Source organism: Bubalus bubalis, chromosome 2 (assembly GCF_019923935.1).
Source record: "Bubalus bubalis isolate 160015118507 breed Murrah chromosome 2, NDDB_SH_1, whole genome shotgun sequence".
NCBI classification, from domain to species: Eukaryota; Metazoa; Chordata; class Mammalia; order Artiodactyla; family Bovidae; genus Bubalus; species Bubalus bubalis.
Window position 1 is genome coordinate 35,872,531 of NC_059158.1, and position 22,059 is coordinate 35,894,589.

Here is a 22,059-nt window from a genome sequence, read left to right on the forward strand (position 1 = left end):
GATCTTGAGATGGTTTTCCCAACAGGTGAAGTCCAAGACGGTGGCTCAGTGTGTGGAGTACTATTACACGTGGAAAAAAATCATGAGGTTGGGGAGGAAACACCGGACACGGCTCTCAGAAATCATCGACGACTGTGTGGTGAGTGAAGGCGCCCGGGTGCTGCTTCTGCGGGCCCCACCCCGACCCCACGCCCAGGTTCATAAGTGGCTAGTGTTGGGCTTGGCTTTACTGCCAGGCAGCTGTGGTGAGTAGGTGATGGGCCAGTTCCCAGTCGGGATTCAGGCCTTGACTCCTGGGATAACTAGGCAAGGGAAGGGCAGCTTCCAGTTTGACCTGCAGCCCAGTGATCGGTTAAGGAGGTGAGGGCTGGCTTGCGTTCTGTCAGGTAGGTGCCAGGGGAGTTAAACTGTGGTGGTCCCAGCCTTGATGTGTGTGGTTTTTAAGAGGCACCCTGGTGTCCTGGGATAGCCCTTCCCAATCTTTTCACAATAGTTCTCACCAGAGAACTAACATGCCTTAGAACAGGGGTCCCCAACCTCCGGAATCTTGATGCCTGGTGATCCGAGGTGGAGCTGATGTAATAATAATAGAAATAAAGTGCACAATACATGTAATGCGCTTAAATCATCCCCAAACCACCCCCTTACCCCACCCCCGTCTGTGGAAAAACTATCTTCCATGAAACTGATCCCTGGTGCCGAAAAGGTTGGGGAGCCCTGCCTCAGGAAGACGAAGATTCTGGGATTTTACACAGCTTCTATGAAGCATGCGCAAGAATCAGCTTTGACCTCTAGATGGCGCCAGGAACCCTCCATCATTGGCGCGCTGGTTAGCAGTGTGTGGATTATTCTGGTCCTCACATCACCATTTACCCTTAATATTGATTTCCTTCATTAGCAGACAAATCCAAAGTTGTCTGCAGATTAAGATGAAGAACCTACTAAAGGCGTCACGAGATCGAAATCTTCTCCAAACCCCTTATTTGTGGCTTTGGAAATGGCTACTGCTTTCGTCCTTGTGGTTAACTCTCTTCTCTGCATCCATAGCCAAGGAAAATCTTGCATGTTGTGGAAAACACATACATGTATGTAGAAATTACGTCTTACAACAGATTACTAAACTCCAGTCTGCAGCCATTAAGGAAATGGTTTCAAATTCATAAATATCATGAATTTTACAATTATACTTTCATTCCCAATTGTATCCATGCATAAGTGTTCTTAGCACATATGCAGGTTAATTTCTTTCACAGACACTTACACATAGCACTTCATACATTCCAGGCGTTGTCCTAGGAGGGACTTGACGCATAATGACTCATTTACCCCTCGTACCAATTCTATGAGGTAGGAAACTGAGGCACAGAGCCTAGGTAACTTAGCCATGGTCAAAGGCTGGTGAGTGTGTTGTCTGGGACTGACACCCCTGTGTAACACTCAGGAGCAAGCAAATGCTAATCCTCTTAAAGAAGGGTAAAAACATGCATGCATGTGTGTAGCCTCAGCCGTGTCCAGCTATTTGCAGCCCCCTGGACTGTAGCCTGCCAGGCTCCTCTGTCCATGGAATTCTCCAGGCAAGAATACTAGAGTGAGTTGCCATTTCCTACTCTAGGGGTTCTTCCCAATCCAGGGATCAAGCTCAATATCTCTTGCATCTCCTGCACTGGCAGGCAGATTCTTTACCATTGCGCCTTCTGGAAAGTTAAAAACACCTGGAGTCATTAGGGTTTCAAACCCTGAGTTCCTAACTAACAATTTGATCCCAGCTACAAAATATAAACACGTATATACAGTTATATGTGGACCCAAATATCAAAAAAAAATAGACATCTGTAGAATAGAACGGTATTGCCATTCATTTGATGAGAGATGGCAGTATTCTTGTGATCAGGACTGTTGTTGGACTGGCTTAAGTAGTGATGCCTTATATCTGAATAGCCTTTTTCTCATCTGTGGTTAATGTTTAAGAAAGCAGCATGATCTCTTCTGGTTCAGTCCGCTAAAAGAAATTGAGTCCTTGCTGTGTCTATAGTGCTGTGGGTGAGCCAGGGCTGCTGACTAGCCTCGGCCTCTGCCCCAGGGCATATGTTACTGTTTGGAAGACGTGGCATACCCGAAGAGAAAACCTACCGTGAACTTCAAGTCTTTAAAAACACTGTGAGGTGAGAACCAGAAAGTATTAGATATGACCTTCAGGAATTCTCTCTTATCCAGCTCTTCCAGTCCTCAGGCAGAAGGTTGAGGCCCAGAGAGGGGAAGGCTTGCCCATGGTCACACGAGCATTGCTTTCCAAGGGGGTAGACAGTAAATGAGGAAGCACCAAGACTCCCGGCCTGGGAGACCTAAGACCTGGCCCCTAAGCTTACTGCCCTGTAAAATGGGGCCGATGGTTTAGATAACCTGGATGGTCCCTTCCAATTCTGGAGTGTTCAGAGTCATGTTTTGGAGGACAGCAAAATCAGAGGCTATGGTTTCCTAAGGCAGACCTTTGGCTTGGGTGTTACCAAGTGCCCAGGACCGTGCCTGGCATAATATCCGCACTCAGTAAATGTTTGTTGAGTAAATGAGTGAAAATTTTTCCCAGCTAGGAGTCACTCTGGGTCATGGGAGCAATCCTTCTATGAGCTCCCTGGGAGGAGATGGGGTGAACCAGGGGGTTCTGAGCAGAGGAGGGCTGCTGAAGACGGTGTCACTTTCGGAGGCAGAGGCGCCATCTGGGGCCAGCAGGCCTTCGCGGGTGTCTGGAAAGGCCTGAGCCAGCGTGTAGCCTCAGACCCAGGAGGAAAGGTTAAGATGGCACTCCAGGCACCCCACCTTCTTGGGATTATTTGCCAGGGGCTGGTATTAAGCTGGGTCAGGTGTGCCACACCTGTGACCTCACTGTGAGCTTAGAGAGAACAAAAAGCCATGTGCGTAGATGACTCAGCGCCTGTTTGTTTTAGCTGTGCTGGGTCTTTGCTGCCTCACTCAGGCTTTCTCTAGTTGCGGCAAGCCAGGCCTACTCTCTAGTTGTGATGCCCAGGCTTCTCATTGCAGTGGCTTCTCTTGTTGCAGAACATGGGCCCTGGAGCATGTGGGCTCAGTAGTTATGGCACACGGACTTAGTTGCTCTGCAGCCTGTGGAATCGTCCCAGATCAGGGCTCGAACCCATGTCCCCTGCATTGGCAGGCAGATTCTTAGCCACTGGACCACCAGGGAAGTCCCACAGTCCACCTTCTGAGGATAGGTTGCCAAGTGGAGATAAAAACTAGGACCAGGCAAGGACAGAGAGGCTGTAGGAAGCACCGTCCTAGGAGGGCGTCCTTCTCTCAGTCCTCAGGGCCTACCTGGGTAGCTTTCCTGACCATGTGTGCTCAGTAATTTATTAAAGGGACAGATGACTATTCCCCCTGGATGGAGCACAGTCCGGAGCTCAGGGACTTTCCCGGGGAGAAGGGTGATGAAGGAGGATGGGTAGTGACTGCTCTTGAGGGGCCAGGGGGTCAGCATAGCACATCGCTCACCTTGTAGGTGACTTGACTTCTGGCCTGAGACCATCACACGCCTTCCTCTCCCACCCTTTTGGGCAGAAGAGGGGGCCAAGGTGTGCTCTGCTGAGGAGGTGGGAGGGAAGTGCTGACCACACCATCCTGTCTCCTGCCCAGGCTCCTGCCCCCACTCAGGGTGAATACGTGGGTCTGACTAGGAGCAAAATTCAGCGCAATTCAAGAAACCAGCTGAGAAATGTAACTGACTTCGGAAGACAGCAGTTAGGGCACCAAGAGCACAGCTCCCCCAGGTCCCCGGTCTGAGTCACCTGCAGCGGGGTCCCCTGACAAGGGGCCTGGGAAACATCCCTCTTCCCATTTGACACAGAAAAGCAGCTGGCTTTAATGGTTTTGAGAGGTTTAAAAGCTCTGTGTTTGAGCTGAAAATCTAAGCCATGCCCAGATGGACAGATGTGCATCTATGGACATGTGCAGGCAGGCAAGGAGCAGAGGCTGAGATTTTACAATCAGACAGTGCAGGATTTAAATCTCAATTCAGCTTCTTTACCAGCTGTGTGCTCTTGGGAAAATCAGTTCTCTGGCAAATTTCTTATTTGTTTAAAAAATAAAAACTTGTAGGGGATTCCCTGGCAGTCCAGTGGTTAAGATTCCATGTTTTCACTGCCAAAATGCTGAGGGCCCAGGTTCAGTCCCTGGTCAGAGAACTAAGATCCTGCAAGCTGCATGTCATTGCCCACCACCCCCCCCCCAAAAAAAAAAAAACAAAGAGAAAAAATAAACAAGAAGATAAAAAAATGCAGAGATTTTGTGAGAACTAGCTGTGTGTGTGTGTGTGTGTGTGTGTGTGTGTAGTCCCTGATCCAAAGCAGGCCTTCAGTGTGTTGTCATCACCAACATCGTTCATTGGTGAGTGTAACACTCAAATTTGTGTCATTGAAATTTGGATTATTGAGCATCTGTGTTTTAACTTGTAAATTTCTCATAATATAAATGCCATTTGTAGGCCTGAGAAATAAAAATCTCCTCCTCCTCAACAAATTCTTACTTGGACTCTCAAAGTTTTGAGCACCTTGTATCATACATAACCATCTCCCAGCCCTGTATTTGCCTGCCTTTCCACCAGGTTTGGAATATTACCAAATGTTTCCTTTTCACAGTACATCAGGAAATGGCCAACTTGTTGCTACAGAGTCCTACATGTTAGGGTTTCATCCCCTGTCTTTGCATCTGTTAGTCACCTTGGTGAGCCCTTTGGCTTGATGATAAATCATTTTGTGAACATGCATACATTGCCATTTGAATTAAAATCTGTCTGCATTCCTGAGATGTATATAATCACAGGACAGTATAATTTAGTCTGTAATTTAATGGCTCTATGGAACTTTTTTTCTAAGAGCTTTTAAGCCCAAACAATGGCACGGTGAGAAAATTGTAATTATAACAACTGCCATGAAATAAATGCCATTGTCGTTGAAAGTTACTGTATAATTTACTTTAAATGGTGAGCTGTAGGCCCTGGTCTGCTTAATAACCTGATACTTGACACCACAAAGTTCCAGTTCTGTAAAGGAATGGAGTGAACCCGTGGGGTTTGACATAACATGGTTTTACCTGAAATTCTTGAGATTGGAAGGTGGTGGATTCATACGGACTAAGGCCATTTAAGTGAAATCAACCTGTCTGTTCTAAACTGGTAAGAGACTATAAGTTTATATCACAAATCACTCTGTAAAATAAATTAAGCCTATATCTGAATTCATTGAAGTCTTTCAGCAAATGTAATCATTATTGAGTAATCCTAATTAACCCACTGGAAACTGGGATAATTTCTTAAGTATACCCTATTAATACATGGTCTCAAATAGGCATATATACCATACTGTGAGTGAGTGAGTATTAGTTGCTCAGTCATGTCCAGCTTTTTGCAACCCCATGGACTGTAGCCTGCCAGGCTCCTCTGTCCATGGAATTCTCCAGTCAAGAATACTGGAGTAGGTAGCCATTCCCTTCAGGGGGTCTTCCCGACTCAGGGATTGAACCCGGATCTCTCACACCGTAGGCAGATGCTTTACCGTCTGAGCCACCAGGGAAGCCCCATATACCATATTAAATAAGGCTAAAACTGAAAGAGTGAGGAGTGTGCTAAATGCCCATATTACTGGGATTGTCTTTCACTCCCATCTCCAATCCAGACTGGAAAAAGAAAGCTGGTGGTTTCTGGATCCCAGGAGTTCTGGCTTCCGGGTTCTAAGACTCATAGGCTCAACCAGCATTACATCACTGTCCAGGGTAAACCAAACTGGAGCCCACGTGCTTCAAGCAGTGGGTGTGCAGAGAGCCCAGCAGAAACCAGTGACCCATCAGGGTGGGAGGCAATGGCCACCCCCCTGTTGTTTCCTCATTTGTTAAACAGGCGGACTGTTTACAGTCTATCCAGTGACATAGCAAATGTGAAAGCACTTCATACACCATGAAGTGCTGTAAAACAGAAGCTGAAATGAGGTTGCTGGAACACAGAGTTCCCATCCTTGGTCCTCAGTCCTTCTAGGCCATGGGAGCAAGCCCTCCTCAGCCCGCCTCCTCGTGCAGATGGAGATTGTAAAATAGGGCACTCAGTTCGATAAAAGGGCCGCCCAGGTTCCTGCCCTCCCTCCCAGCCCACCCAGTACCTCCTCCAGGCTGCTCCTTTAACTGTCTTGTTAACTTCAAGGATGGTCAGGATCTTCTGCGTAATTCATCTCATTGCTGTTCTGAAGTAGACGGAAGGGACACGGTTGCAGAGAAGATAATTATTCATAGAAATATTTTTCTTGTTCTTTTTTATAGAGTGCTTCTGAAAGGCATTTCTTCAAGAGCCTATGACCAGAAACAAACAAACAAAAAAACATGAGAAGTAAAAGGAAATATCCAATCCCCTTCCATTTCTGCCCCTTTTCAGAGCCATTGTGGTTTACTCTTTGATCCTATATTCTGACAAGAACAGAGCAGGAGCGCATCAGAATGCCATGGGTCATGTGCCTGCCAAAGGTCAAATCAATATCTTGGGCGTCTTGCAAGGAAGTGTGATAGAAAGCCTTTAAAAACAAACCATGGGTGGAGGGGACATATGTATACCTATGGCTGATTCATGTTGATGTATGGCGGAAACCAACACAATAGTGAAAAGCATTTATCCTTCAATTAAAAATAAATTAATTAAACAAACAAACATGGGGACTTGCCTGGTGATCCAATGGCTGAGACTCCACGCTCCCAAGGCAGGGGGCCCAGGTTTGACCCATGGTCAGGGATCAAGCCTGCAACTAGAGAGCCCTCGAGCCACAGTGAAGACCAGATGCAGCCAAAATAAGTAGTAAGCTTAAAAAAAATGATAGGGCTTTGGTCTCTGCCCAACGGAGTTCCACGGTGTCATTGCTGCTTGAAAACCCTTCTCACTCCCCTGGAAGGCAGAGCAGCTACAAGTGGGGCAGCCTTCCTGGGTTTTGGTCGATGTCATGTTCTACTGGTCTCCAACAAGGGAGAGAAACTCTACATAGAAAAATCTCTCCTGTCTGTCTTAGCATTTTTTTTTTTTTAAATAAGTGATGAGGGGACCCAGAGTGGGCCTCGGGGACTTGGTTGCTCTCAGAATTCCAGGTGTCCAGTGACCAACCTTGTCCCTTCTGAGAGGCCTCTGCCAGCCACTCCCTCATGCACAAAGATGCCAACACAGCCCCAGCGTCCAGGCCCTCTTTCCTTTGCTGGCCCCTGGGTTCTGTTCATCACTAAAAATGTCATTTGGGGGGTTTCCCCCTTTCTTTTGTATTCCCTTAACACCAGACGAGTGAAGAAGATGAAGAGGTAGAGGAGGAGGAGGATCCGGAAGAAGACAGGAAATCCACAAGAGAAGAGGAGAGTGAATTGCCCAAGTCCCCGGAGCCGCCGCAGGGCCTGGTCCTGGCTCCCGCAGAGGGGCCGCCCCTGCAGGCCCTGGGCCAGCCCTCAGGCTCCTTCATCTGTGAAATGCCCAACTGTGGGGCGGTAAGTGTCTCCGCGTCCTCCGAGGCTCTGGGACTGGTGAGAGCCGTGCGCACAGCCGGCTTAAAGAGATGATGCCTTTTACAAAGGAGGGTGCTCTTCCAGCAGTGAAAGCTGGGCAGAGAGAATCCACGTAGCCATGCTTTTCTTTCTTTCATCGATTTACTTGTTCGGCCCACAGATATTTCTGGAGTCAAGCAGAGTCAAACACTGCCACATGCTCAGAGGACGCAAGTCCTTTCCTGGCCTTAGGAAGCAGGTGATTCAGGCTCTGCAGCGGCCTTGGCCTCCAGAACTCACACTTCCTGTTTCTTGGTGCCTCCCCACTCCTCTGAGCTGTCGCACCAGGCATGCCCTGGAAACATGCATTGGAATGCCGTGGGAGAGTCCCCAGAGGAGTCTCCTTTTATGGCATAATTACAAAGATTTGGCTGAAGTTTATCTTTGTACTCTTTGAAGGAAGGAAAAAAAAAAGATTTACTAAGCAAATTAATCATGTAAACAGGCTGAAAGCGTGTCTGTTTAATTACTTAACCTAGTACTTTTTATTAATAAGTACGTTAGAAGCGTCATCTTGCTAAAATAAAACCAATTCCCATTTGATCATTCGTAGTGCTAAAGCCTTACAGAATCTGTACTGGCTGATGTAAGACTCACTGTGTATTTTGAAGAATAGATTTTTTAAATTGTTAACTTCGGACTGTCAATCATCCACTGGTCTCCTGTGAAATGAAAGTCACTCAATTGTGTCCGACTTGTGCAACCCCATGGGCTGTAGCTCTGTCCATGGAATTTTCCAGGCAAGAATGCTGAAGTGGGTTGCCATTTCCTTCTCCAGGCCAGTGGTTTCCTACTCATCTGAGTTGCTGAGCTTTTCTCAAATCAGGTTTCTTAAAGCTGTACACAACTGTACAGGCAAGTTCTAGAGGTATTATGCAAAACAAATTACAACATATGCTTCATTTCATATGAAGCCCTGTTTCCCCCAAGTTAGTGCTTATCTCTGCTTGTGTGTTACATAGGATAACACTCTTTTCCAGAGTGTATTGAATGCTGTTTATTGAGTTTGTCACTTAGATGAAGATAGCAGCAGTCTTTCAAATATTTTAGACTCTAAAGCTGAAATTTACTTGATTCACATCTAACAAAAAAATTAAGAAGTAAAAAAAAAATGATATATACATCTTGCATTACCTTTGAAGAGAACATAAATTACTAGCTTGTTTCTGTCTTTGATGTTTAAAGACCTAGATGCTTGACTCCATCATTACCGTACTGTATAGAACACTTCCATTCAAAAAGTGACTTTAAATGACGGTATTTTTGGTGAATTTGTTTAGAAATTGGTTGCTTTCTCAGTTCACAGTTTGGGTCTACAGTAAATTCTTTACTGTGAGGGGAATTATCTTTTACTTTACCCAATCAAAAATGCTCAGCAGGATGAATGTTTTTTCATGACTTCAAAAAAACAACAGGGGGAAAAAAAATGTGTTGGTTTTATTCGTTGCCTAACCGTGGAAGTTTTGGTTGCTAAATCAACCAAAGATTTTTTTCCCCTGCAAGACTATAAACAGAACTCATGAACTTAACACAGCAACCGTCTGTGGCCGGGTGGTTCAGTGAGTACTCACATTAGCTGGTGCATTTAGCGATTTGGAAGTCAGGGCTCTAGGAATTCAGGGGGTGGATCACTTCCCTTTACAACAGTGAATCTCACTGGGGAATGATCTTGTTCCCCATGAACATTTGGCAGTGTCCAGAGGGAGACATTTTTGTCACATCTGGGGAGGTGCTCCTGACATCTAGTGGGTGGAGGCCAGGGATGCTGCTAAACACCCCATGATGCAAAGGACAGCCCCACAACAAACAGTCATCCAGCCCAAAATGTCAGCAATACTGAGGCTGGGAAACCATGCTTTACGACAGGCTTCAAAAGACTGAGTCATTCCCCTTTTTATCATCCTGCAGTGAAATTTGGGGGTCTGAAATGTGGCTTTAGCACTGGGCTACTGACTGGGGCTTAGATATAACATAGAATAGAGCAGAGCAGCTAATCAGTGTTTTCAGAGCCGTGTCTCTTAGGGTTCTAGGGATTCCTAGGGGAGATAGATAGAGCTGAGCAAATAGACCCAGTTCTGGGATGCTGTCTCTTTCAGCCAGAGCACCTCTGCTTTTAACTTTGAGCTTTTGAATAAGATTTTTTAAGTTTAAAAAGAAAAGGAAAGAGGAGGGAAAAATAAAGGGGAAAAAGTGGAAGGAAGTTTCTGGCTGAAAAAAATATTGGAAAGCTGGTTCAGACCCCCTCATTCTACAGATGGAAAAAATAAGGCATTCAGAGGGGAGATGACCCAATGACCTCCGTGTGTGTTGGAGGCTCTGGGTTGAGCCCCCAGTCTTTGGTCGTAACAATGATTGTTGTCGTTGTTGGCACAGCATTTGTGGTTGTGGTATTTGATCTCTGCTTTCTGTAGCATTTGCCCAGAGTTTGCTTATGTAAAACCCCTGTGCCTTGTCATTAGACTCTGTTTCAAGTATCCCATGTTCTACCGATGAGTAACTAATAACCCTAATTTCCTTTTCAGGACTGTAGATGTCATGTCACTCCCTTTCTTCCCCAGGTGTTCAGCTCCCGGCAGGCACTGAACGGCCACGCCCGCATCCATGGTGGCACCAACCAGGTGACCAAAGCTCGGGGCACTGTTCCCTCTGGGAAGCAGAAGCCTGGCAGTGCCCAGAGTGGGTACTGCTCGGTGAAGAGCTCACCCTCCCACAGCACCACCAGCGGCGAGACAGACCCCACCACCATCTTCCCCTGCAAAGAGTGCGGCAAGTAGGTAGAATTGGGCCAGGGACTGGATCTAAGTGTGTGATGAATAAGGCCCCTGTGGGGTCTGGGCCAGGGTGGTCTAAAATGTCTCAGGTAGAAAAAGAACCCAGACTCTCCAGTTTTTCCTCGTATCATCCTTGGGGTCGGCATGGTACCTCGTGGAAGGTGGACCTTGTCTCTGACTCAGAATGTGGTCCTTCTGATGTCCTAAATAAAATTGAAGAAAGTAGGGAAAACCACTAGACCATTCAGGTATGACCTAAATCAAATCCCTTATGATTATACAGTAGAAATGAGAAATAGATTTAAGGGCCTAGATCTGATAGATAAGAGTGCCTGATGAACTATGGAATGAGGTTTGTGACATTGTACAGGAGACAGGGATCAAGACCATCCCCATGGAAAAGAAATGCAAAAAAGCAAAATGGCTGTCTGGGGAGGCCTTACAAATAGCTGTGAAAAGAAGAGAAGCGAAAAGCAAAGGAGAAAAGGAAAGATATAAGCATCTGAATGCAGAGTTCCAAAGAATAGCAAGAAGAGATAAGAAAGCCTTCCTCAGCGATCAATGCAAAGAAATAGAGGAAAACAACAGAATGGGAAAGACTAGAGATCTCTTCAAGAAAATTAGAGATACCAAGGGAACATTTCATCCAAAGATGGGCTCGATAAAGGACAGAAATGGTATGGACCTAACAGAAGCAGAAGATATTAAGAAGAGGTGGCAAGAATACACAGAAGAACTGTACAAAAAAGATCTTCACCATCCCAGATAATCACGATGGTGTGATCACTGACCTAGAGCCAGACATCCTGGAATGTGAAGTCAAGTGGACCTTAGAAAGCATCACTACGAACCAAGCTAGTGGAGGTGATGGAATTCCAGTTGAGCTATTTCAAATCCTGAAAGATGATGCTGTGAAAGTGCTGCACTCAATATGCCAGCAAATTGGGAAAACTCAGCAGTGGCCACAGGACTGGAAAAGGTCAGTTTTCATCCCAATCCCAAAGAAAGGCAATGCCACAGAATGCTCAAACTACCGCACAATTGCAGTCATCTCACATGCTAGTAAAGTAATGCTCAAAATTCTCCAAGCCAGGCTTCAGCAATATGTGAACCGTGAACTCCCTGATGTTCAAGCTGGTTTTAGAAAAGGCAGAGGAACCAGAGATCAAATTTCCAACATCCGCTGGATCATGGAAAAAGCAAGAGAGTTCCAGAAAAACATCTGTTTCTGCTTTATTGACTATGCCAAAGCCTTTGACTGTGTGGATCACAATAAACTGTGGAAAATTCTGAAAGAGATGGGAATACCAGACCACCTGACCTGCCTCTTGAGAAATCCGTATGCAGGTCAGGAAGCAACAGTTAGAACTGGACATGGAACAACAGACTGGTTCCAAATAGGAAAAGGAGTACGTCAAGGCTGTATACTGTCACCCTGCTTATTTAACTTATATGCAGAGTACATCATGAGAAACGCTGGACTAGAAGAAACACAAGCTGGAATCAAGATTGCCGGGAGAAATATCAATAACCTCAGATATGCAGATGACACCACCCTTATGGCAGAAAGTGAAGAGGAACTCAAAAGCCTCTTGATGAAAGTGAAAGTGGAGAGTGAAAAAGGTGGCTTAAAGCTCAACATTCAGAAAACGAAGATCATGGCATCCGGTCCCATCAATTCATGGGAAATAGATGGGAAAACATTGGAAACAGTGGCAGACTTTATATTTTGGGTCTCCAAAATCACTGAAGATGGTGACTGCAGCCATGAAATTAAAAGACGCTTACTCCTTGGAAGGAAAGTTATGTCCAACCTAGATAGCATATTGAAAAGCAGAGACATTACTTTGCCAACAAAGGTCCATCTAGTCAAGGCTATGGTTTTTTCTATGGTCATGTATGGATGTTAGAGTTGGACTATGAAGAAGGCTGAGCGCCGAAGAATTGATGCTTTTGAACTGTGGTGTTGGAGAAGACTCTTGAGAGTCCCTTGGACTGCAAGGAGATCCAACCAGTCCATTCGGAAGGAGATCAGCCCTGGGATTTCTTTGGAAGGAATGATGTTAAAGCTGAAACTCCAGTATTTTGACCACCTCATGTGAAGAGTTGACTCATTGGAAAAGACTGATGCTGGGAGGGATTGGGGACAGGAGGAGAAGGGAACGACAGAGGATGAGATAGCTGGATGGCATCACCGACTCGATGGACGTGAGTCTGAGTGAACTCCAGGAGTTGGTGATGGACAGGGAGGCCTGGAGTGCTGCGATTCATGGGGTCGCAAAGAGTCGGACACGACTGAGCAACTGAACTGAACTGAAACTCTAATAAGGATGGACATCATCAGAGAGCAGATCTCTAGTGACAGAACTTCACTCTTTTCCAGAAATGATGGATGGGACTGATTCCCACCTCTTCCCTTCACACCCAAACCATATTCACCAGGACTACCTCCCTGCCTAGTGATTTGAGAATGGCTCTAAAACATCTAGTCAGGAACTCGCTGTAGCAGAAATGGCTTTTCTAGCACCACTGATGACTCCTGCACCCAGGGCGGAGATCACTAATTAATTGCTACACTCTTTGCTACTGTATTAAGTTAAGACTCCAATGCTTTTCAGTCCTTTAAATCCTCATGCTTCAAGCAGGCACAACCAGTTGATCAGACTTGATCCATGAGAGAAAACCTATTTGTCATCTCTGCCCTTTTAAGTATAATTTAAAACAGTGAAAAGGGCGAAACTGACAATGGGCAGTAATAACAGCTAACCTTTACTGAGCACTTGATTTTGTCACATACTTTATGTGCCTGAGCTCTTTTAATCCCCACACAAAAACTCCATGTGATGCAGATACTATTTTATCCTTGGTTTACAAATAAGGACTGAACATTAAGTAAATTGACGTGCCCCGGGTCACACCCCCAGAAAGAGCAGAACGGAGATTTGAAGCCGTCAGTGTTCAGATACAGAGCCTGGGTGTCTGACCACTGTTCCATCCCATGGGTTTGCTTTGTTTGCTTATTTATCACTGGTAAGATACACACAGTCCCCTCCCACAGCATCCGGTATAGAATTCCAGTTTATTTCTCAGTGAGTCTGTGCTAAGAGGGGTTGTCATGAGTGACTTCCTTTAGCCTTACCAAGTTGCTCTTCCTGTAACCTACAATGCTGCAGACACGCAGGGTTACCTGGAGAGATGCCCACCAGGTAGCTGCCAGAACTCTACCAAGGGAACATCCTTGGTTGTATGAGTGAGGCCACCCAGGACCTCTGTTTATAATATTCATCCTCATGGAATATTTGAGGCATTTTGCTTCCATTTATCAGTTACTCAGTGCTTGCCTGGCATTGTTTGAAAGGATGTTTACATGTATTCATTTATTCCTCAGCCCAGTACGTACTCTTAGCCTTAGGTCAGTGGCACCTGCGAGATGAGTTGGAACCAGCAGCTCTCTTCCTGCAGAGATGGGGAGACATTTAGGGTGGGCCCCCTCCTCGGGGCTCTGATGTCCTCCAGAGCCAGGGCATGATGCCATCTTCATGTCACCAAGAAATAAGGGAGCCCCGGGATTGACCATCAGCCTTATTTACTTGAAACAATGAAACCTCCTTAGTCTGACTTCCATCTACTTGCCCTGGGGTGGAAGAGAGAGGCAGAAAAGAGGGTCACACCAGTGTCTTCTGCAAGGAACCAGCACCCTCTGCTCACTTCCCCCAGACAGGCAACAACTCTTTCCTCCACTAGGTGGCAACGAAGGACAGAACAACCAGAACTAAGTATTTCCGGCTCTTTCAGTGACATTCGCTGTTTTTCTTGTCCTGTTTTTATGTTGCTTGGGATCTTTTTCAAGCATAACTCCAGTTAAGATTTTATGGAAAATAAAAATATTTTCTATGGTTTTCCACACTAAGAATAACATCAGGCAAATGTTTGCAGAATGCTTCTTTTAGCTGCTGAAATTATGTTCATCACATTAGACAGTTTTCAGTGTCATGTGGTGATTCATCAACTCTGTTCTAAGATGCAGGTCTTACAAATCAGGTCTTTTTTTCCTTTATGAGCTCAGGAATGAATATTTATGCTACCCACCCTCCCCTAAAACAGGCAGCCTCACCTCTGGACAAATGTTCTCTGAAAAAGGTCCAGAGAGAAATATTTTAGGCTTTGCAGGCCATTCTGTCTCTGTCACAGCTACTCAGCTCTGCCATTTTAGTGCAGAAACAGCCATAGACGATACATAAACAGAGAGACATGGCTGTATTCCCGGAAAACTTTATTTACAAAAGCAGGCAGCGTATGGGATTTGGCCACTGACCATGGTTGGCAGACCCCTCGTCCCAGGATTTCTCAACCTGGGTCTGACAATTCCTTGTTTGGGGTAGAGGGTCTGCCCTCAATAAGGTAGAATGTTTAGTGACATCCCTGGCCTCTACCCCACTCAAAGCCAGAAGTGCCAGCACCACCCAATTGTGACCATCAGAAATATCTCCAGACGTTACTCCCTGGGAGGCAGACCCACCCTCAGCTGAGAACCACTGTCTCATTCAAAAGCTAACAGGAGCCAACTGTGATATATGATGGCCAAAACAAGAAGGGATCTTGGGTGAAGAGGACTGCTCAGTGCAGAAGTCAAGTACAGTGAAGACTGAGGTGGGGCTGTTGGATTTGGCCACACAATTACTAGCGAGCAATCTCAAGCACTTGGGCTGAGCACAGGGGATGGTGCTCCACTTGGAGAGTGTGGAGGATGGACGAGCAGTCCGTGTCTGCAGAGACCCCCTGGAATTTTGACAGGAAGAACAGAGATTGGAGGCCAGAGGCAGGGGAGGGGTTGTTTGATGGTGGGAACCAGCGGAGCTGGGCTGCATGATTTGGGGATTCTCAGTTGGTTGAGAGGGCTTACTTAGCAATGGAGATAGAAAGAGGGATGAGAAGGAGGGAAAGGGGCGTGGGCCCCAGGCCACAGGTAGACAGGAAAGCTTTGAGAATTCATCCTCCATTGTCACAGGGAGAAAGCCCAACACACATAAATGTGTTCCTGTCCCCATCTTCTTCCCTTGGAGAGAAGAGAGGTGACAGGTCACTGGGGGAGGAGGTCTTGGGAGCTAAGGAGACCAGAACACTGTCACACCACCCCAAAGCAGGCATCAGACCACACACCCACTGTTCCCTTAGGACCCCTTGGATTTCCAAGAATTCTGATGCTCTACATGTCTCATGCTGCTTTTTCTCATTTTTATAGAGTCTTCTTCAAGATCAAAAGCCGAAATGCACACATGAAAACTCACAGACAGCAGGAGGAACAGCAGAGGCAGAAAGCGCAGAAGGCGGCGTTCGCGGCCGAGATGGCAGCCACAATCGAGAGGACTACGGGGCCGGTGGGGCCGCAGGGGCTGCTGCCCCTGGACCAGCTGAGTCTGATCAAACCCATCAAGGACGTGGACCTCCTCGACGACGACGTCGTCCAGCAGCTAGGAGGCGTCATGGCAGAGGCCGAGGTCGTGGACACCGGTCTCCTCCTGGATGATCAGGCTTCAGTTTTGCTTCAGGGTGACACGGAACTCTAAAGGCCCCACGTGTCGCTTTGAGACAGCGAAAACCCACAGCCTCCAGCCTCCAGCCTCCAGCCTCCTTCATCAGGAAACTGGGACTGCCTGCTTGTTTTGTAATCATTTTAAACTACCTGTTTAAAAAGTGGTCTTTTTTTTTTTTTTCCAGGTTTAGAAACAAATCGGTTTTTTCTTTTCCTTTTATTTAAAAACAATTGTTTTTATGGGTGGTTGGGGGGAATAAATAATTGGCACAATTCTACTTTAAGATGTGTTTCATCTGGGCTAGGCTACATTCCCAAGAACTCATTCCTGGCTGGGAATGAACTTGACATTCATGTTCTTTTGCTTTTTAGATGCCAACCATCCTGGTTGCCTTCTATCCCAAACCTTGCGTGAGTGAGCGAGTGTGTGTGTGTGTGTGTGTGTTTGTGTGTGTGTAAAGCAGGCTGCTTTCTTTCTGCTGGGGTCTTGGACCATCCTTCCCCACCAACAGTCATTTTTGTGTTGACCTCATTCCACAGTTTGCAGTGAACTTGGCATCTTTGCTGGGAGACCCTGCTAGGAAGTAGCTTTCCAGTGAGCAAAGTCAGCCTTGTGTTCCACGGCTTTCTTCCAGCATACACATCATTTGAAGAGTTGACCAAATGTAAAAATAATTTTTCTGCCTGCCCTGCCCATCACTCAGCCTGGCATAAAAACTGAGTACTGTATCATTTCAGGCTTTCCCTCCCGGACAGTGGTTTACTGAAAAGGTGGTGCATAGAGCAAGCATGTGCTCTTCCCGGTTCCCTGAGGACCGGTTGACTCCAATTCACCGATTGGCAGAGGCATACTTCGGCCTGAGCTGACTGACTGCAAGTCCGTCTAGAGGAAAATAATCCCAACTATTAAGTTGCCAGGGTTGTTTTTAGGGAAGATAGTCAAGGAGCACAGATCAAAGTATCTAGAATGCCAAGCAGTCTTCTTTTGCCCAAAAACTAGCTCAGAAGAGCCCATTCCTTTTTGCCACACTGTTAATGGTCTGTGGGGTTCCAAAATTACTCTGTGCCACTTGGAAGCACTATGAAACCTGATTCACTGGGATTCTGCTGCTACGCATCTGTGCCGGACCAAAGTTTACTTTGACGCTAACTCTGAGTTTTCCTAACTCTGGGTTTTCTAGCAAATCTGATGGTGAATACAAGGGAAATAGCATTAAAGGCCAACAAAAACAGTTTCAGATGCCCCTTTGGCTCCATTGTTTGCATTCAAACAGTGAATTTTTCATTAAAGTCATTTACCAAAGCTCTTCTAGAATTCTCCAAGCGACATAACTCTGCTCTGCCTCCTGTCCCTGCCGGCAGGGCTGCTGTTTGTACTTGACGGTATTAAACCTGTCATCCTTCAAAAATGGCTTTCAGCTCAGGCTTTTGAGCTGAGTCAGACTGCTCTCTGGCCTCCATCAGGGCAAACGAGTACGCGCCTTCAGACTGGAATGCGGTCCCAGCTCAGAGCTGACGCGTCTGGCTGGTGACTTCTGAGCAGGGGGCTTTCCGGCCTTTCCCCACCCCAGGTAGGCTGATGCCCCAGCTCCTGCAGGTGTGGCAACCCTGCCAGGGCACTTTGCTGACACAGTAACTAGCTTGACGTGAAGGAGGATGTCAGTGGAAGGATGAGGATAGGAACAAAGCATCGTTTACGTTGTCTCTGCAAAAGCATTTAGCGGGCAGCCAGGACCCACAGCGGCCCCACGCATGCAGTGTCCTCTGAATCTCAGGAAAGCCATGGACAGAAGATCAATACAACGGTTCCTTTCATGCCATCATTTCTGTTCTCAGAAAAAAAGAGGTCTTGAAAGTTTCTTTTACCTTTTTTTTTTTTTTAGGGAGGGAAATAACGTGTCATTTGCTGCCATTTCTGACAAGTTATTCTGTGTTTGAGTTCAGAACTGCCTGGGCAGGGCATCAGCTTTGTGGCTGAACTATTTGAGAACTGTACTAAGTGTAATACCAGCTGATCCCATCTGCCCAGTGACTACTTCCCTCCACACGTGGGTATATGAGAGGGTTCTGGAAGTGTTCTGTGGATCTCTGAAAGTTTATCTGGCAAAGGAGCAGACACCCAGGAAAAATGTTTATAAAGCAAATGTATGCATTCTGTTTGGAGATTTGCCCGGCTGTTCCAGTTTAAAACATTAAAATAAACTGAGTTGCCAAGGCAAAAATATAATGCACAATTTAGGTTTGACTTTCCATGCAGTATACGGTAAGCATTTTTGACTTGAAATAACCAAAGAACTCCTCCTTGATGAGACAGTTCACTTTGCTGAATTAGTTTTTTTCTTCACAGTATCAGCGTAGAGGATTGACTTCATAGTAAAATATTGCACTTATTTTTTTCCCTGAGATGATTCTGCCTGCATGTACGCGTTGTGTTTTAGTTCCCCACCCCCATCCCTCCTTACCCCAAAGAACTTTTCTTCCCGATGGTTTATGTCTTCAACCCGTTACTGTTTACTATCAGTTAGTTTTTCATTAGTGAATTTAGACCTCTTTGAGAAAGCTTGTATATAAAAAGTTAAAAGATATATTTTATGGAAAAACCCATCTTATTTTCAAATATATTTAACTGCTGTTCTATTTTATTAGAGGAAGGTTGTAAATATTTTCTAGGAGTTCTATTGTAAAGAAAAGTATTTTTGAAAAAAATTAATGTAATAAAAACGAGAACATTTTTAAATGGTGGTTGTGATTGCTTCCTGTTCTGGCTTCGTTGTGTTCTATTCGCAGGAAATGTTTTGCATGCCTTGCCATGTTAGGATGTAATTTATTCCGGTTTGCACTATTTTCAGTTGACATCATAATATCTAATGTGCTTCACTGTATTTTCCCCTGGAATGCAGGTCCCTTGGTCCATATCAAAAGCACTATGTATAGCATATTCATACTTTTTTCTTTTGTAACGTGTGTATTTTTAATAAGGATTTTATGTAACATTTTGGCAAAAAAAGAGGACAGTATTTTCTAGTGAATTTTATAATACATTTTGCTAAAAATGTTTCTTCCTAGGTCAGTTTTTGTTAAGGTGAACCAAAAGTCTTATTTTCCCAGGGGTTTAACAAAAAAGTTTGAAGCTTGAAAGCAAAGTTATATTTAAACATCATATGTAACAAATAAATAAAGATGTTTTATAGACTTGTCCTCAAAAGTTGCATTCCTTAAAATACAAAAACAACCAGGGCATTCTAGGTTGGTTCCCCCTGAGTGATGAGCATTTTTTTTTAATTGCCACAGTACTATTTTTCAGAAAGCCAGGAGAATTTTACTTAAAAGTTTCCAGCCATTAGCCTTCTCAGAAATTTATCACAGTTCTTATAGATAGGCATTCATCAGAGATGTAACCAAATAGACACTGTCATATTTATTTGTGGAAACCTGATTCAATATTGCATCAGCTGCTCTGAAAATAAAATGTTATCTTTTTGAGTTTCATTTGGCTTAACATTCCTTCTTTTTTAGCCGCTGAAGTGACTTCTCAATGCTAATTTACCATTAGCTGGTTTCTAGAGACCGGTTTAGAGGGGTGTTGATCAGATCTAATGCTCATATAAGTGCCCTCACCCCCACTCTGGAGGCCAAGCTGAACATTTCTGCTCCTCCAAGCAGTGGATGAGCCATGTGAAGGGTTGATGGTCTCTAACCCGCAGCAGTGACAGTGCTGTTTCGGGGAGTTCAGTAATACTCGAGTTACCTCACAAGGAACCGCCAACAAAATCCAGCCCACCCTGATTTATAGGCATGGCTAATCTCAATTTCCAAATTCTAAAAGGTGAGTTTACTTTTTAATGCTCAACAGCAAAGTTCGGGAGAAATCTGAAATTCTGGATTTTATACAGAACTTGATTTAAGTGGGGCATAGCTGTTCGAGACCTTGATCTTCTACATGCTTTGGGGGTTTTATACTTTTAATTTGGGCAATTCTGGTCCTGTACCAAAGAAAACAGCTCTTCCTTTACAAACACTATGCATTTAGCCAGTGTTGGAAATTTAAATTCTGCTTCCAGAGGCTCAGGTGTCCAATCTGAAGATTTTAAGTTTTTCATTCATTACTCATCTACCAGGCACTATTCTATGCTGTATTACACATGGGGGATTTGAGTGGATAAAGAGGACTGTGACATCATTCCTGCCTGCATGCCAAGGAATTTAATACTTAGAAAAAACATATAGGGTCTTGGGAACAGATCCAAGTCCACCAGTGGGAAGAGCAAGCTCATGGTTTATTACTATTACTGAACCATCTCACCATCACCCGCATAGTCACAGCAATTGGCAATAGGTGCTCAGCAACTATTTGTTAAATTGATTATCTCTAATCTTCCAGGTATGCTTATCTGTGTGTGTGTGTATGTGTACATAAAACCTCTTCTGAGTTTACCTTAAGTCAACTCTTAGTTCCACAGACCTCCAGTCTACCTTCCTTGGTCATAGCCAGCCAGCTGGGGACTGAGGCTGAGTTTTAATGTTGACATAAGCAAAACATAATTAGGAAGTCATGTTAAGAAACTGGATAATATATTATTATTAATCTAATATTAATTAATATCTTATTATTTAAATAATAGATTTTTGAGTCTCAGATATCCCTGTATAAGAGAGCCAAAGGACTGATTATTTCTTTATATGAGAGAGAATCTTGAAAAAATCTATCCTCCAGCCATCCCTCAAGGGATGTGTTTAATGTTTCTGTTTGAGTGTAAAGGCCAAGCAGTCATATATGCTTGATCTACACTGCAGAACACACACCCCTAACATACAACACGGATCGCTCTTTGGGCTGTTTGGGGTCATTACTTCCTCTGCTTCTGTAATTTTATTTTTGACAGTCTTGATATTTTTTCTTTTCCCAACCACTTTATTTCAAGGCATGTTTGACACATAAATGCTATAGATATTTATTGTGTACAACCTGATGAGTTTGGAGATAAGTGTATAACCATGAAACCAGCACAATCAAGGGAGAAGGGCTGTCTTTTAAAACAGAACAACCGGTGCAATCAAAGCATGATTTAATTTAGAAATATTTGATGCACACACTTATTTTTCCTGGATATAAAGCAAGGTAGATTTGCATCAACCATCTAGAATCACTTGATCTCCTGTTCAATTACACTAGTTCAGAGGTTTGAAGGGTTAATTCACAGAGAAAGGGAAAGTGTAAAGTCGCTCAGTCATGTCAGACTCTTTGCGACCCCATGGACAGTAGCCTGCACCAGGCTCCTCCGTCCATGGGATTTTCTAGGCAAGAGTACTGGAATGGGTTGCCATTTCCTTCTCCAGGGAATCTTCCTGACCCAGGGATTGAACACAGGTCTCCCGCATTGTAGACAGATGCTTTACCATCTGAGTCACCATAGGGAAGAGACCTATAATGGACTGGCCAAGCTTCAGAACACTGTCCATGCTAATAAACTAAGAACTTTAATGTGTCAAAACAAAAAACCTGCACTGTCTATGCCTACACACCATACCAAAAGACCCTGTCCACAACCCCACTGTTGGCGAAACCCCAGTTGGCCCCATACAATGACTCCCACCTTGCCCCAGCTAATTGGTACAGGGCTGGCACCTAACCAAAAGTTATTAGGGCCACAGTCTGTTTGATGACACAGTTTTGCCCTGGAAAACAAGGGGACCAAATCCAATTCCCATATTTTAGAGTATGAATTGAGAAACTTGGTGAGCCAAAGCAGCAAGCAGCAGTCAGGTGCAAGGCAGAAATCTGAGGGAGCAGACACAATTTGTAAGCAAAGGCCATCCATAAAGAGACCATATTTGGCCAGAGGGGTGGAGAGGGCATCCAGTTCCCAAGGCTGTTTTGAGCCCACGTTTCCAGTTTCAGGAGTAGGAAAGGCCATCTCAGTCTTAAAAAATAAACTCCTTTCTTGCAGGAGCATAGGGAAGCAGGGACCTCTATGCCTCACATCCTAGAGACTTAAGTAGAACTGGACCTTATCACAGAGTCAACTCCAGGGGTGCCGCAGGGGTGGAAAAGGCATTGAACTAGGATGTTGAAGCTGGTTATTGGTTCAGCTGTAACTAATTCACCATATGACTCTGAGTCATTTCATCTCTGAGGCCTGTTTCCTCACTTATTAAATTCGGATAAAATGTACGTCATCTTGTGAGGAT

General features: G+C 45.0%; 1 protein-coding gene across 20 annotated transcripts in view; it reads left to right on the top strand.

Moving 5' to 3' along the window:
• TRERF1 (transcriptional regulating factor 1) overlaps positions 1-19,068 on the top strand; it is a 210,015-nt gene extending 190,947 nt beyond the window's left edge. For 16 of the 20 annotated variants that reach the window (XM_044929970.2, XM_044929989.2, XM_044929963.1 and 13 more), the window contains 4 exons: positions 26-139; positions 7,309-7,509; positions 10,089-10,336; positions 15,580-19,068. In XM_044929970.2, the coding sequence (XP_044785905.1) occupies positions 26-139; positions 7,309-7,509; positions 10,089-10,336; positions 15,580-15,904 (888 nt within the window). In that variant the 3' untranslated portion in view covers positions 15,905-19,068. Of the gene's footprint in view, positions 1-25; positions 140-6,315; positions 6,383-7,308; positions 7,510-10,088; positions 10,337-15,579 lie in introns of those variants that run through there. The other 4 variants (XM_044929994.1, XM_044930000.1, XM_044930024.1 and 1 more) reach the window with 2 other exon arrangements.
• The last annotated feature ends 2,991 nt before the right edge of the window (positions 19,069-22,059 follow it).